The sequence below is a fragment of the Ciconia boyciana genome, chromosome 2 (genome assembly GCF_034638445.1).
Source record: "Ciconia boyciana chromosome 2, ASM3463844v1, whole genome shotgun sequence".
NCBI classification, from domain to species: domain Eukaryota; kingdom Metazoa; phylum Chordata; class Aves; order Ciconiiformes; family Ciconiidae; genus Ciconia; species Ciconia boyciana.
In genome coordinates this window covers 51,870,964-51,887,927 of record NC_132935.1, presented here as the reverse complement: position 1 = coordinate 51,887,927, position 16,964 = coordinate 51,870,964, and the positions used below count along the sequence as shown (strand labels likewise).

At 40.1% G+C, this 16,964-nt stretch overlaps 1 protein-coding gene across 1 annotated transcript in view; it reads left to right on the top strand.

Moving 5' to 3' along the window:
- The window catches only part of LAMA3 (laminin subunit alpha 3), a 121,723-nt gene extending 112,301 nt beyond the window's left edge, over nucleotides 1-9,422 (top strand). Inside the window, exons 67-78 of the mRNA XM_072852611.1 lie at nucleotides 3-143; nucleotides 924-1,054; nucleotides 1,923-2,048; nucleotides 3,710-3,854; nucleotides 4,148-4,305; nucleotides 4,713-4,902; nucleotides 5,197-5,337; nucleotides 6,145-6,304; nucleotides 6,445-6,572; nucleotides 8,217-8,310; nucleotides 8,656-8,775; nucleotides 8,959-9,422. Of these exons, the coding sequence (XP_072708712.1) occupies nucleotides 3-143; nucleotides 924-1,054; nucleotides 1,923-2,048; nucleotides 3,710-3,854; nucleotides 4,148-4,305; nucleotides 4,713-4,902; nucleotides 5,197-5,337; nucleotides 6,145-6,304; nucleotides 6,445-6,572; nucleotides 8,217-8,310; nucleotides 8,656-8,775; nucleotides 8,959-9,104 (1,680 nt within the window). The 3' untranslated portion in view covers nucleotides 9,105-9,422. The remainder of the gene's footprint in view (nucleotides 1-2; nucleotides 144-923; nucleotides 1,055-1,922; nucleotides 2,049-3,709; nucleotides 3,855-4,147; nucleotides 4,306-4,712; nucleotides 4,903-5,196; nucleotides 5,338-6,144; nucleotides 6,305-6,444; nucleotides 6,573-8,216; nucleotides 8,311-8,655; nucleotides 8,776-8,958) is intronic.
- The last annotated feature ends 7,542 nt before the right edge of the window (nucleotides 9,423-16,964 follow it).

The following is a 16,964-nucleotide window of genomic DNA, read 5'->3' as shown; positions in this document are numbered from 1 at the left end:
AGCTCATCAGATCAGCAGCTTTCTCCAAGAAGGGAACACTGAGCCTGAGTGCAGCGGGTTTCCCAGTTCCCAAGGATTTCCAAGTTGGCTTTGGCTTTCAGACCATGGCATCGACTGGAACACTCTTAAATTACAATCTACAGGTATGAAACATGTTAAACTTAGAATACGTGATTGGTTTTATTTCTGGATCAGTCATGTCTATTTGTGACTGTGTCAGTTTGGCATCAGTTTGTCATAAGTCTCATGTAGATTCCTGTATTTTAAGGCAAGAAATGGCTATGAATCATTTTTTGAGCATGACATCTTGCATGTCATAGGCCACAGAAACTCATCCTGGCAATTTCTTCACTCAGCTAACAACTGATTCGACAAGTAACTGAGCTTTGAACTTGAGCCTTCTGCAGAGGTGCTCATGCACCATCACACCACCATCCCAGTAAGATAACTGTTGCCTAATACAGTTGGCTGGAAATTTTCTCAGGAAAAACTGGCATTCTGCCCACACCGAAATGTTGCCATGATCAAATATGCAGAGAAAAGGGGTTGATTTTGGCTATGTTCCCTCAGAAAGCAGGGAGATTCAAGCGAAACCCCATTCTTGGTGGCTGGAGAACTTAAGTGAGTGCACACCAGGCATTTGAGAGATGGAAAACTGAATCCTCTGTGTTTTGTAAAAATAATTTAAACAAGTATTTTAAATAACTGTTTGGTATTCAGAGTGCAGAGCTATTTTAAAACAGGAACTATGCTAATCGTGCAGAATGGGGCGTAATATCTGGTACTAGATGACTGAGAAATGCAGTTTCAGTGTAAGAAAATTTATTTCCCATAAGAGAGCACTGAGAACTGCATTAATGACAATATCAAGGAGATATTGCGATATTGCATTTACCTGATCGTTTTGTGGGATTCTTTTATAGCCTGATATTCTTACCATCTTTCTGAGACCTGGCTTTGTAATTGCAAAGATGGGAGAGAACAAAATTGAACTGAGAAAGAAATACGAAGATGGGTCAATGCATTATGTGACAGTAATAGAAACAGACAACAGGTGAGTCCAGTTCTTTATCTGGTTCTTTTATGTTGTGGTTGGAGAAAGATTAAAATTTTGTGTGACTTGTTCTTTGGGTACATAGCTACAAATGGCCTCTGCTAGCAAAGGATACTGAAATAATGAAGCAAAAGGAGATTTTTGTTCTATGAATGTGCATGTTGGTACCTGTGATGTTTCAGCTGTACATACATCACTATGCATGTCTTTTATAGATTGTGTGAGTTTTGACTGATTGTCAAGCTGGAGCTTTGGAGCTCTTCCCCTTCCCATAGCCTTTACATATGTCACTAACATAGGTGGTTAAAGGCCCAGGGGAGAAGCTAATATTGTGTCTGTTTTTTCAACAATGATCTGTTATGTAGATATCAGAAGACACAATTTACTGAAAAGTTCCTAAATCATATTGATTTCTGTGGAACACATAAAATGACATAAGTGTTAGTTAAAGTGGAAAGTTTTGAATGATTGGCTATAATTTCAGGTACTTATAACTTCATATTATCTGTACTAGCTGTTGCTAACATGTCAAGTGCACCATTTTGACACAAAGGATGAAATCCTGTCCCATAGTTGTCAATGAGAGTTTTTTTCATGAAATTTCAGTTGGACCAGGATTTCACTGTAGGACTGAAGTACTAGCTTCAACTCTTGCTCAGTATCTACTACCGAAAAGCAGAGCAGTTTCGTAGCAGTCAATGAGCACATACTGAAAAAATCCCAGAATTAAGCTAATGAAGCTCTAGCGTAGTTACAATATAACAAGAAAACACATCTGTCAAATGGTTCTTTTTTAATATGTATTTTTCATTTAGGTTCATAACTATTTCTTTATATTTCATGCTTATTTTTATTCACTTTGTTTCAGAGTATATCTGATGGTTGATGATGAATCGGCATCATTTGGCTCTCCAAGACCACAGGCATTAACTGAAACTATAAAATTTGGTGGAGATAATTTTGAAGGTTGCATCTCAAACATCTTTATAAAGAGGTATTTGGCCTAGAAAGATTTTAATTTCATGCATTTTGGCCTGTTTTCCTTCTTTAATCATGCAGAATCACTTTTAGCTAAATTGCTGCTCTTCTACATGTGTGAAGCCTTCATGAATGCATAACTTTGCTGCCTCAAAATATTATTTTATTCAGGCAGATTATACATGGTATCAAGTTGTAAGTAAATCTGCTGTTCAGATGTAAAGGAATTTTAGTCTGAATCATACCTGTTTAGTAATCTTTTAATCAAAGAATAAACTCAACACAGTGAATTGGAAGTATCCCAACAAGGCATCCAAAAAGATCTGCTAGATTGTATCATTATAGCTACCCAGGGAGCCAGGTAATGAAATGAAGGAAGCTTACTGGCAGAACCAAAACAGTTACACAAACAAATGAGGGCATATGTATAAAAATTAAATGCCTGATTTATGTTGTCTCTTTTGTTCACATGTGTTTTTCTGGTTATTAGAGACATCTTTCAGGCAAAATTTAGGAGAAAAATTAGGCATAAATATGTTTGGTTTTTTCTTTTTTAAAGAATAGTACCCCTTGGGTCACAAGTGATGTCCCACTGGGCTTTATTTTAGCTAAGTTTTGATGAATGTTTATACATGTGTAGAGTTTACAAAAAATAGTGTATTTGGATTTGATTATCATAGAATCACAGAATGGTTTGGGTTGGAAGGGACCTTTAAAGATCATCTAGTTCAACCCCCCTGCCACGGGCAGGGACATCCTTCACTAGATCAGGTTGCTCAAATTATATCTTCATTTAAAGAACTGCAAGACAATGAAGTAACTTGTATATTAACCTCCCCATCAGAAGCCAAATTTGGAAAATTGCTTTTAGTACAAAAATAGATGGAGAATTAATATTGTAGCTAGTCTGATCAAGTGAATGGAGAACTGGACAGGAATTGAAGAAGTTCAGGTTCTGCTCCCAACTGTGCCACTCTTCTCATAGAAAACCATGGGCAAGGAGCTTCATTGCTTTTTCTAGTCATAAAGTGTTTTGTAATTTACTGATTAGAGATGCTGTGTACAACTTACAAAATGATAGTATTACTTTAATATTATTCTTTATACACACCAGGAGTTGGTTTTGACAGTCTTTCTGATAATTTGGCTATAATACTACAGCTACATATTAAGTTGTGATGGGCTTTGCCCCTTGACAAATCTCACTAGAAGATCTTATTTAAGGAGAGAGTGAATCGAGTTAGCAGGACCTGATGTTGCCATTTTTTCTTGATCTGCCACTGGTTATGCATAATTAACCAGCAAAGTTTTGTAGCCTGATCCAGAAATCTTATTCAATCAAGGCTGCTGTCATTTTTTCACCTTTTTTTCAATGGCAACGTTTGTTTTTTTAAAATAGATAGCTTTTAGCAAAAAATACTTTGTGTAGAAGAAGATATGAGAACAAAGCACTGGTGTGTTTTCCATAGCCAAAAACAAATGGGCAGAACCAGGACAAATATGAATACTTTTTAAAGCATTGAACCTATGCTGTTCATTGAAAAATGAAAACTGGTACTTTAACATCAGGTCACTGGGAAATCTATTTTGTACAGAACACAGTTTTACAGTATGTTGTTGATTACACTAAAGAAAAGAAATGCTGTGTCACAGCATTTACTGCTTTCATCACTCTAGGGCCGGTCAGCTCCCTGAGGTTCAAAATCTTGTTAATAATACTGCGAAGACTGGTGTAGCCCTCGGAGCTTGCCACAAATACAAGAACCTTGAACCACTGCTGCTGGAAGAATTTAAAAATCCTTTCAGGTTTCGGATGCTCAAGGTATGCTTATTTTTACTGTCATCTTCACTCCATATTGTTGCCAAGGCTTTGTCTGCACAGCCATGGTTTGTAGAACTGAGATTCAGATGTTATTTTCCTTCCATCTCACATCTGAAGCAAGTTCTTTCTGTGTTGAAGTTCCATGCTAAACCCGTACCTGTCCAGAATGACAACAGCTTCTCTGTCATTTAGAGGAGGCTGTTGACTGCCTCAGGTGGGAACTCTTAAATGTTAGATTGAAATGGTTTTTTTTCATGTCCACGTATAATAAATATTTCAATTCTGTCTTACAGGTACAGAATGAAAAATACCTTGATTATTTGAAAGCCGCTAATGTGCAAAAGCACACTTTACCAACTCAGTTAAATGTCAGCGGTGAAGCATATCTCCTTGGAAACACAACCAACAGTTTCATATCCTACATGTTTTCTCCACTGTCATCTACAGACAGGTAATACAAATGTTCTCTGTTCTCCTCCTAATACGTGAATGGTCAAAGCTGCTTGAATCTTTGAGTGCTAAGAGCTAGGACTTTCTTCTTGCTCATGTCTTGGGGCATAACGGAAGAGTGGTTCTAACGGTTTAGGCATTTTTTTTCTTCACTAACATTTACCCAGACTGAGTAGATTGACTTGGATGTGGTGAACAATTACAGTGCATATTGATGCCAAGTCCTAAGCCTGAATATGTCAACTTTCATTCACATTCAGAAATGCAGGCAATGTAGAACACTGTGATTCCACCCAAAAGCTATTCTGCATTTCACAAATGGAGTTTCACTGGTGTTTTTCTGGAGAACAGAAAGAATACAACTGACAAAATAGACCTATATTTAAATATGCTTACTTTCCACTACAGGTTAAATTTTTCTGTAGATGTACGGACTCAATCAACAAGAGGATTAATAGTTTTCATGGAGGACAAGTCTGAGGACTCTTTTATGGCTCTCCACATTTCAAAAGGACGTTTTGTCTTTTCACTTGGCTTTGGAGGAAAACGAATCAAAATCAAAACCAGTATTAAATATAATGATGGGCAATGGCACACTGTAAGTAGTATGGCACAGGAACCATTGTGAAACCACAACTAACATTCAGCAGGCACAGCCTATTGAATTTTTAAGTTTAGAAATCCCATTTTGGTCACCTGAAGTTAATTCCTATGCCTGAAAGTTCATGTGGTTGACAGGTCTCTGTTATGAGAGAGCTTATTGATGGTCCCAGCATGTTATTTTCAGTTTAAATATTTCAACAGTATGGTGTTTAAGGTCAAGGAAAAAAATCTCCAGTGGCTTTCATTGGCCCTGGGGTTTTTCATTCTGTTGTGTTTGCACCCTGCAAAGGTGGTCTTCAGCACAGATGGGAAGAATGTCCGCCTTGTTGTTGATGGTCTAAGGGCCCAGCATAGAAGATTAGCAAGAAATTCTGCCATCAGCATTAAGCCACCAATCTACCTGGGAGGGCTGCCATCACTGAAAAGACAGGTAAGTAACTGACACATCCACCCCCACACACTCCCCATGCTGCACTAATTACATGTGAAACTGTTAATATGCAGGATTTCCATGCTGAAAAGGTTTGGGGGATATTTCTGAGCACCGAGTGAGCACCATCTGTGACTGGTGTTTGCAGTTGTTCATTACAGATCTTTTTCCTCACCTGTTCATACAGCTCTCAGCTGGACCCATATTTTCAACGTGTGTTGCTGAGACACTGATGACAACCATGTACTATTTTCATTTCAATTATTTAAAAAATAGAAAAGACCGAAGTCACATTTGTAATTCCAGGAATACCCTCGTCCCGCACAATATTTACCTCAGTGGACTAAGTGATAATCTGTAGAGAAGCAAAGGAATCCTTCTCATTAAGGAATTATGAATGTAGAACTGGATTTTAACCTGAAATATGTGTGGTTCCTATTACTTTAAAAATTGGACAATCAATGATGCAGGGCATTTTATAAAATCAGATTTAAATAAACAGCCTCTTTGGAAGGGAAGGGTGTCCTTGAGATTTCACAACTCCTGTTGCATTGTCTTTTTGACACATCATTGGGAAATAACATAATTTCTGCTTGCAGAACAGATAACTCAGAATCAACTGTTACTTTCATATTTTAAGCTCTTTTTTTAAACTTCAGAATACCCTTTCACTGCATCAGAGATGGGTTTTAGGTGCCTTTAGTACCAGTTGGCTTTCTACAGTCCAACAGTACAAAAGAACTAATGGGTATTCTTACTAAAAAAATTGTCATGCTTTAGTATTCATGTTTTGAAATATGCTTTCAGAATATACCAATGAACAGTTTCAAGGGTTGCCTGAGGAATTTTAAGATGAATGGAAAAGTCATGAATGCACCTCAGCAAAAAAATGGCATACTTCCATGTCTGGATGCTCCCATGGTCACGGGGATTTTTTTCTTTAATAACGGAGGATACATCACCATTGGTAAGCTGTGTAGAGATTATGGTGTATGGAATTATGTCTTAAGTGGGTATGTGTAAGGATTGATTTATTTATTTTTTACGTGGTTTTCCAAGTATCTCCTCCTATGATCATTCCTCTACCCACTGTTTAATTCTCCACAGGTAATTTGCTGATGGGCTTGGATTTTAGGATTGTATTTACCATTCGACCAAGGACTTCAACAGGTATACTCCTCCATGCTGGAAGCAAGCAGGACAACTACTTGACTATTTACATGGAAGGAGGAAAGGTAAGTACAGGCTGTGTTTCCATTTCAGCTGTATTGCCCTCATTCAGCAGGGGGAATTCTGACCTTGAACTTTGGACTTAACGTGTTACAACATTTGTCTGTAGGTATAACATTAAACAACTTCCTCAGAGTTGTTCAAAACCATTGCATGGAAAACTGAGCATTTAACCTGTCTCTATGCCTACATTAGCAGCTTCCATTGTGTGCACACTAGCTTGCACATGCCTTCTTCACAGTGGTCAGCAGCAGGGCACAGTCTTAATTTTCTCAGGCTTCTGAGCCTTTGCAAAAATGCACTGGGGTTTTGGCCAGGGGCTCCAGAACTCCGTGGCTTATTCCCATTCCTACATCAGCCATCATGTGGCTGTACTGATGCAGCTCGGTAACCACATCCGTTATAGAACTTGAGCAGTCTTGCTGTGTGTTAACATCTTCTCCTCTAGTTGATGGGTGTGTCATGGTGGTGATTATTATCACTGTTGCTTTTTCATAATGTAACAGCTTCAGAATGTGAGTCTTGGACTACAAAACTATTGTGGTTGCTGCTGGAAGGACATCAAATAGAAAGATGTCAGCGCTCCACAGAACCTGCTGTCTCATGACACGGTTTAACCAGCATGTGTCTACCTAACTCTAGAAAGCTCAGCTTTGCTCTTCTCTTCCCAGATTAGGGAACTTGCTTTTATTATTTATCCTTCTGTCATCAGTTATTTTCCCCCAGATCACTGATCTGGTTCAAGACACAACTAGAACATGGAAGCAGGGGCATCAACAGCTGGGGACTCCTTAAGGGCAAGATTGACCACTTTTTTCAGCAGTAACTTAGATTCATGCTGGCTGTCAGTATGGACAGGATGCAACAGGAAGGAATAAAAGGTCAATGCGACACCATCAATCAGCCTGATAGGAAGTGGACTCAGCATATCAGTTACCTGACCATTACCAAGTTTGTTGTAACCTTCACACCAAAAGAGAGTTTGAAAGGAAGATGTTGAAAAAAAAATAATGCACTTACAAGGAATGAGAAGCAAGATGTGAGAAAGCACAAGCAGGTGCTTGTTCAGAATGTCATCCTAAATAGTCAGGCTGCAAGCTTTGTCAGTGAATTATGAGTATTATGAGTCTTGCTGTGTGTTAACATCTTCTCCTCTAGTTGATGAGTGTGTCATGGTGGTGATTATTATCACTGTTGCTCTTTCATAATGTAACAGCTTCAGAATGTGAGTCTTGGACTCAGAACAGAAAACTGTGTGAAAGGCCAGAGAAATATATTGCAGAGATTCTCTCAGGAGATGCCAAGCGTATAGATGACTGCTTTGGGAAAGGAGGGCCCAGTAGGAAAGACCTTGTCTCAGAGAGATTATGTCAAAAGAATTACCATAATTTTGTAAGATTGAGGGGGAAAGACAAAGGTATGTATTTATGCTTGTAAAATTTGTCAGATATCCTCTCCTGGGATTCTATTAGGGAAATTTACTTTCCTCTGGGAGAGGATAATTTCTGAAATATGTATACAATGACTGTGACTCTTAAAACTAGGTGAAACCCAGCCATCACAAGTTCAGTAAATTACTTAAAGTACTGTATTTTTCTGTTGCTCTTTTCTTTGCCACGCTAACCTAAAAGATAACTTTTTTTTTACAGGTCATTGCTGCTGGAAATATTGGTGCTGGAGAATTCCAGATATCAGTCACACCTGAGCAACCTCTGTCTAATGGACAGTGGCATACTATTGCAGGTACATTATATCATACCAGTTCTTCTGAAACTTTGAAAGGACGGTGGGCACAGAGCCTTGCAGCTCCAGATTTTTATTAATCATTTCACTTCTGTTTATTCTGAAAATACTCTTTGGAAAAATGTAAGTGTCTTGTGTTAATTCAAGGCTTTACATAAGATGGGTTTGTTGGACTGTATTTAGCCCCAGAGTACCTAGATGTGTCAATCTGACTTTGAATTAAAATAAAATCTATTTTTCCTACAAGTTAAATTTCAAGACAGATGCTATTTAAAAATAGTGCCATATCTAGTTGATTCTGTAATAGGGATAAGAAAGAGCACTCATTTACCTGCTTCTTTGCAGTCTCACAGAAGGAGAACATGGTGCAGCTAGAGGTGGGCACACAAAGTAACTATACCACTGGACTTCCACCCTCTCCTCCTAGACATGTTCATCAGCCACTCTACTTTGGCAAAATTCCAGGTAATATTATTGCTTCCTATTTTTTCATGTATCTACTGGCTTTTTTTCCTTTCCAAAACAAAGGTCCCATTCATGCATGTAGTCCTATATAATCCCCCCTCTTTTGAAAGCCTTGCAGTAATTAATGTTCTTTAAAATTATTCTCATTTTATTAACTTGATCTTTCTGCCTTGTTTTTTGTAGCAAATTTGGACATGCTGTGGCTTCCAGTTAAAGACCCATTTTTTGGTTGTCTTCGGAATATTAGCATCAATGACAAACATGTCTCCACCAGGAGAATTTCAGAGGTTCACGGTGTAGTGAGTTTGCACGGGTGCCCAGCGAAGTAACTTTGCTGTTATGGTACTTGTACGCACATCGGGTTGGGTCTGCTGAAGTACTGTGTGAATTCATACAACGTGGGTTCCCCTTCTGCTGATCACCTTGTCACTGTCATCAGGCTGGTTATTCAGAACAGCTGGTGAGCAAATGCATCCTCTGGATGTGGACTGCGCCAAAGCAAATTAAAAGTATTTGCTTTGATAAACTCCCTTTTAAATGTTATTGATTTCCAAGGTAATCCATTGTGCCTTTTGAAATATATGCAGAAAATAGAATTGTATATACCCTACAGGGCCAAATTCTGCTCTCGCCCACAACAGCACAGACTTGAGTAACTCCAGTGTCTTAATTTTGGAAATTTGCCTTAATGCTGGTCATCTTGAGAGCAAATTTGATCCACTAATATAAAGAATTTTATAAAAATATAAATCTCTTTGGATTGATGTTTATACAGAAATGTACATTAATGTTAAAAGTAATAATAATATAAATGGAGTTTGAAGCACTTTAAGGAGTGAAACTCTGGGAGTTTGTTACAATGCTAGGAATTCTGGGACCAAATAAATGCAGTATGTTCCTAAAACCATCCATCTTCTTGTTTGGTTATTTTAACCTGGTGTTTATTTTTTGTGCTTTTTACAGGCTGCTAAATCCTGCTTGCTTTATGCAAATATTTCTGTAGCTTTAAGAAGCTTATTTTCCTGAATAAGCAGGAGTCCATCATCTCTGCTTATTTGAATTTGGTTATATAAAAACCTCAGAGTAATTTTTCTTGTAATCTTCAGAGCCAGAAAGTCTCCTCCATGGGCTTTTTTTTTTTTTTATTAAATGAAGACAAGTTATATTAGGAACAGCAGTTGCACCTGCTACAGTTATGTAGCATGAATTGCAGGACTAAACCAGCAAAACTGTTTTCTTTGACATTCAGATCTTTACTTTGTACCTGATCATGACCCATGGTGGAGGGGGGGGACCCAGTTTGCCTTATTCTTCTGAATACAGGGCTGGACTGAATAGACTTGACATGGCGGCTTCTTTCACTATCATTCAGAAGCAGCATTTTGATAGTTACTTTTTTTTTTTCCCAATTCCCTGATGCCAACCCTCTTTACCAAAATTAAAACACTTTCTAAGGCTGGTCCTAGGTGGCAGTAGACAGCGATGCAAACAAACCCTCCTTCCCACCTAATGCAACGTTTGCTCGCACCTTCCACTGCCTTCTTGCTCAAGGTGCAGCAGCATGTCCTCAGTGTGTTTGGAATGAGGTGCTAGCTGGATTAATAGAAGAAGATGCCAGACCAATAGCCCTTATGGCTTTGGTCATTAATCCCTTATCAAATTTTTGCAGCTTTGCAGGATGGCAAAAGTGTCAGAAAGCTGTTCACACCAAATCCTGTGTTGCTTTTTCATAGAATCATAGAATGCTTTGGATTGGAAGGGACCTTTACAGGTCATCTAGTCCAACCCCCCTGCCATGGGCAGGGATGCCTTTCACTAGATCAGGTTGCTCAGAGCCCCGTCCAACCTGACCTTGAATGTTTCCAGGGATGGGGCCTCCACTACCTCTCTGGGCAACCTGTTCCAGTGCCTCACCACCCTCATTGTAAAACATTTCTTTCTTAAATCCAGTCTAAATCTGCCCTCCCTTAGTTTACAACCATTGCTCCTTGTCCTGTCACAACAGGCCTTGCTAAAAAGTCTGTCCCCGTCTTTCCTATAGGCCCCCTTTAAGTACTGGAAGGCTGCTATAAGGTCTCTCTGGAGCCTTCTCTTCTCCAGGCTGAACAACCCCAACTCTCTCAGCCTGTCCTTGCAGGAGAGGTGTTCCAGCCCTCTGATCATTTTTGTGGCCCTCCTCTGGACTCACTCCAACAGCTCCATGTCCTCCTTGTGCTGAGGACTCCAGAGCTGGATGCAGTACTCCAGGTGAGGTCTCACCAGACCAGAGTAGAGGGGCAGAATTGCTGCCCTTGACCTGCTGGCCACGCTTCTTTTGATGCAGCCCAGGACACGGTTGGCCTTCTGGGCTGTGAGCGCACATTGTTGGCTCATATCCAGCCTTTCATCCATCAGTACCCCCAAGTCCTTCTCTGCAGGGCTGCTCTCGATCACATCATCCCCCAGCCTGTATTGAAACCGAGGATTGCCCTGACCCAGGTGTAGGACCCTGCATTTGACCTTGGTGAACCTCATGAGGTTCACACAGGCCCACTTCTCCAGCTTGTCCTTTTTCTTTTATTGGCAACTCTGCTACAGGCAAATCTTTGTCCATACAGAGGTTTCTTATCTGTAGACCTAGTTTTGGACCGAATGGGATGCAGTAAAAGCATGCCCGGGGTTGAGACCTCTGAGGGAGCAGAGGATTTGCACGTAATGGCAGAGCCCTCTCTCTGGAGATGCTCTGCAGAAACAGCTTCTCCTGTATGGCTGCCTGCCATGTGAGACAGAAACACCTGTCGGCCTGGAGGTGGTGGGGTCTGGAAATCATCTTTTCAGATAGCAACAACTGAATCCTTTCTACACGTAAAGCTCCCTGCCTTTGAAGTAGATTGTCAAATATTCAGGTGACCAAAACTGTGGAAATAGTCAATTGATTTACTGGCTTTAGTTGGCACTGAAAATTTCCACAAAGAGAAAGGAAGAACAGCTAGACTTTATCAAGCAATTCTCTAGTAACATTTCGTATCTCATGCCCACCAGGCTGCTCTCTGAAGCAGATTTTTCCCTAGTCACAAAAAAGCCTTTTCCTTCTTCCCTTCCCCCCTCAGAAAAAGCAAACATGGCAAAGATTTTTGCATCACAACCTGGAGCCAGTCCTGGATTTCAATTCCCTTCCATCTGATTTTATTTTATCAGAAGCAGCTTTAATGCTGACAAGAAGAAATGAAAAATGTATAAAGACTTGAGTAAATATAAGTTATAATGATTAGTAAGTATTAATTCCAGTACATTCCTAATGCATAACAAAAAAGTAGAAAAGTTTCTCTGGTTTTTAAGGTTCTTGGTTGTTGGGTTTTTTCCCCCAGTTGCTTCAGTTGTATTGCTTCCATATAGTCAGTCTGTCACATATTGTTGGGACAATCAATAAAAGCCAACTAGAGTTTCAGGTTTTGTACTTTAACATAGATAAATCTATGATAAACTGATAAACACTTAGTGTTTATAAACACTAAGTAAAAAGCTTTAAACACTTAGTAAAAAGTGATAAACACTTAGTAAAAAGCTTTTTGATCCTGAAGAGCCAGTGGATAATCTTTATATGAGGAAAGAAGTTGTCCTGTTTAGATTAGTCTGATGAAGACTTCTTATTATTGAAGAAATCCACAGGGACACTGAACTGTATTTCATGCATGGTCCGTTCTGTGCTTAGAATATTCTGAATTTTTCTCACATGGGAAACATCTTCTGGAAAACAAGAGCCTGAATTTTCACAGAATGATAGAATTGTTTAGGTTGGAAAAGACATTTAAGGTGATCAAGTCCAACTGTTGACCTAGCACTGCCAAGTCCACCACTACACCATGTCCCTAAGCACCACATCTACATGTCTTTTAAATACGTCCGGGGATGGTGACTCAACCACTTCCCTGGGCAGCCTGTTCCAATGCTTGACAAACCTTTTGGTGAATAAGTTTTTCCTAATACCCAATCCAAACCTCTCCTGGTGCAAATTGAGGCCATTTCCTCATGTCCTATGGCTTGTTACTTGGGAGAAGAGACCGACACCCACCTGGCTACAGCCTCCTTTCAGGTAGTTGTAGAGAGTGATAAGGTCTCCCCTCAGCCTCCTTTTCTCCAGGCTAAACAACCCCAGTTCCCTCAGCCACTCTCCATAAGCCTTGTGCTCCAGACCGTTCACCAGCTTTGTTGCCCTTCTCTGGACATGCTCCAGCACCTCCATGTCTCTCTTGTAGTGAAGCACCCAAAACTGAACACAGCATTCGAGGTGCGGCCTCACCAGTGCTGAGTACAGGGGGCCAATCACTTCCCTAGTCCTGCTGGCCACACTGTTTCTGATACAAGCCAGGATGCCATTGGCCTTCTTGGCCACCTGGGCACACTGCTGGCTCATGTTCAGCTGGCTGTTGACCAACACCCCCAGGTTCTTTTCCACCAGGCAGCTTTCCAGCCACTCTTCCCCAAGCCTGTAGCGTTGCATGGGGTTGTTGGCACTCGGCCTTGTTGAATCTCATACAATTGGCCTCGGCCTTGTTGAACCTCGTACAGTTGGCCTCAGCCCATCGATCCAGCCTGTCCAGATCCCTCTGTAGAGCCTTCCTACCCTCAAGCAGATCAACACTCTCGCACAACTTGGTGTCATCTGCAAACTTACTGAGGGTGCACTCGATCCCTTTGTCCAGATGATTGATAAAGGTATTAAACAGAACTGGCCCCAACACAGAGCCCTGGGGAACACCACCTGTGACTGGCCACCAACTGGATTTAACTCCATTCACCACCACTCTTTGGGCCCGGCCATCCAGCCAGTTTTTTACCCAGAAAAGAGTACACCCATCCAAGCCATGAGCCGGCAGTTTCTCCAGGAGAATGCTGTGGGAAACTGTGTCAAAAGCTTTACTAAAGTCTAGGTAGACAACATCCACAGCCTTCCCCTCATCCATTAGGCGGGTCACCTTCTCATAGAAGGAGATCAGGTTGGTCAAGCAGGACCTGCCTTTCATAAACTCATGCTGACTGGGCCTGATCACCTGGCTGTCCTGTATGTGCTGTGTGATGGCACTCAAGAGGATCTGCTCCATAACCTTCCCCAGCACCGAGGTCAGGCTGACAGCCCTGTAGTTCCCCAGAGCCTCCTTCCGGCCCCTCTTGTAGACGGGCGTCACATGTGCTAATCTCCGGTCAACTGGGACCTCCCCGGTTAGCCAGGACTGCTGATGAAGGATTGAAAGTGGCTTAGTGAGCACTTCTGCCAGCTTCCTCAGTACCCTTGGGTGGATCCCATCCGGCCCCATAGACTTGTGTGTGTCTAAGTGGTGTAGCAGGTCACTAACCATTTCCCCTTGGATTATGGGGGCTTCATGCAATTTTCAAGCATTTCAAGTCATGAATGGTAGACATAATTTCAATTGTAAAGATTCCTTCTCTTCAGGTTCACCAGCAAAGATCTCTGTTAAAGTCAAAATTAACAATTCCCCCAATACATTTTATAGCAGACCAGATGTGACTAAATCTTTTAGTAAGATGAACTGTTATGTGAATAAATAGCAATGTGAGCCTTGGGTAAACACTGTGTCATGGGTTTTTTATTGTTATAAGTAGTATTTCCAAGGCTTTCATCATCCAAGTGTTGCCATTTGACAGTAACTTCCATGGATTATTTACCTCCTCTGTCTATAGCATTTCAGGTGGCCCCCCGTTATCTATCAATTTCTGTGTTAGAACAAAAGTAAATAACTCCCACAGGAGAGGCTTTCCCTGTAATTTTTTATTCTCTAGTCATCTTTACTGTTTGCTATTCAAGCCTTTAACTAATACTAATATTTTCAATGGTGAAAAACTCTCAACTCCAGTCATCCTTTCTAAGCCTACATTTATTACTCATTGCTTGTGTTCAAGGGTGCAAAGGTATTACAGCTTGCATTTTGCTTCATCCACCTTAAAATTAGAAGTAATAACCAAAGAAATGCATATGTTAATGTCTGCTGGCAAGATTTTGCTATATGGTTTGTACTTCTTGAAATTCAAGCTTCTGAGGAAAGTTTTGAAAAGTTTAATGAAAAAGGATCTAATATAGTGTTCAATACACACAGAATGCATGGCTAAAAACCCACAATCTTTAACAGTGTGTTTAGATTGCCATAATGGCTCATCTGAATCCCAAATTAATTACATAAGGAGAGCAGAAGATTTCCTCTCCAGACTAAACCACATAGGTATTGCTAGCACCAAATCTCTCTCTTGTCCATAAAAGTATCAAGGGTAAAGGGTTCTCCTCCAGTTAATTTGAATTAGACTTAAGAGGATCATGTTATCTGAGGCGGACGACACCAAGTTCCATTTATTATAACGACAAAACACAGCCAGATTAATGGGAGCTGAAAGACAGTTAGGGAACCTAACACTGAGAACTGCAGGCAAATAAAACGAAATAGGTCACAGGGCAATGTAGGAAGAAATACACATTCAGTGCAGAAAAGAGCATATATATACAAGGAAAACATTTTTCCTTTTCAGTGCTTATAAACGATACTGTAACTTACGTTTCTAAAAACAAAAGCTTCCAAGTAAAACCTCTTAACAGCCTTCCTGTACCTGAGCTTGAAGGTCTGTGCTTTTGTTACTGTAAAGCTTTCATGTAAAATCCAGAGCCATCAACCTTTCACTTCTGTCAGCAGCAAAATGAATTGGGTGAGTTAACTTTCTCCAGTTTTGTAACCACTTGTTTGGAGTCACCTGTGAGCCATTTCATTTTATCCCTTCCTCTTGATAGTAGCTTTGCCTCTTCTGGAGTACTCTGTGAATTATTTGGGTTTTTTTCTCCCCTCTGCTTCCTTTCTGCTCCTCAAAAATAGCCTGGAAAATGCGGTCTTACTGAAAACGCTATAAATGCATTATGGCTTTGTAATGAACTCTTGCCATGCTTTTTGCGTCTTACCATTCTCTTTGTGGTTTCCTCATTTAAAAAAAACTGCTGCATCTTTCTCCAATGATGTAAAGAAATTTAGGGCACAATGGTCCAGTCTTCTGTAAATCTGTCTGTATTTTCTAAAAATACATTAAATGGATGTCCCTGGCAAAAGGAACTACTTTACGTTAAAGGGGATAGTGCCATAATACAATGTTATAGCTTCACTGGAGGCATTAAGACTGCAAGGCATAAGCATAAACCTCCTTTGTGCAGCTGGCCCAGACATCTCAAAACTGCAAGAGGCTGGTCATTGCCAGACCTGCAATGAAGCATCCTCTGAGTATAAAGAATTGCAAGCAAAATAACCAATGAGTCTTTATGTTCTCTCTGTCAATTTTGGGGATCCTCTGTAGCAATGAAACCAAACTATGACCTGTTGTTCGTATCATACTGTGTCTCCCAGTTTGCAGCTGATGATAGCATTCAAAATAGATAAGATTTTTTTAAACACTCTCCTATCATTACTTTAGACCTCAGCCAGTTACTGTGTTTCCTACAGGTTGTTCTGAATGTGAAGCATACATGAAATGTTCCATGGGACACAGTTTCTTTGTTAAGATGTCACCCGCTCGTTGATAAAGATTGAGCACTGCTGTATTATTACACAGAATAAAAAGACAGATAGTTGGCATCATGATCTTTTGTCTCTGTTCAGTTATATTTAAACTGGGAACAGCAACAGATTTCTCTATTGTGCGGGAGCCTATGTCTAAGATTCCTGTCACAGGAGGACTATGCACTAGTAAGAATGAATAATTACATTCATAGAAATGTCAGTAATTTATAAATTAATATGGAAGAATACTGTTAGAATTTCAATCCAGAAAGAACTGTTCAGATCAATTTTTTGAAGCCTGAAGGCATAATGAAGAAAATCATTTTAAAGGATACAGAAATAAATGGCTCTGTGTCCAGCTCTTGCACACACAGTTTTAATTAACAATGTGTTAATAACATAATGAGCTGAAGTCTATCAGCATGAGATATTACTTAATAGAGGATTTATATTGTTAGGTAACAGCACCTGCCATAAATCTTAATTCTAGATCCTTCTGATTACTTTCTGATCAGAATTACTGTCTGGATGCTACAAGCCTAGAAAGTCAGTAATACACCTGGATACCGATTCCCCTGGCTAAGGCAAGGGTTTCCACTAATAAAATTTACCTGAGAACAAGGTGTCAAATCAGTAATAAAGTTCTAACTTTCCTTTTGCTGT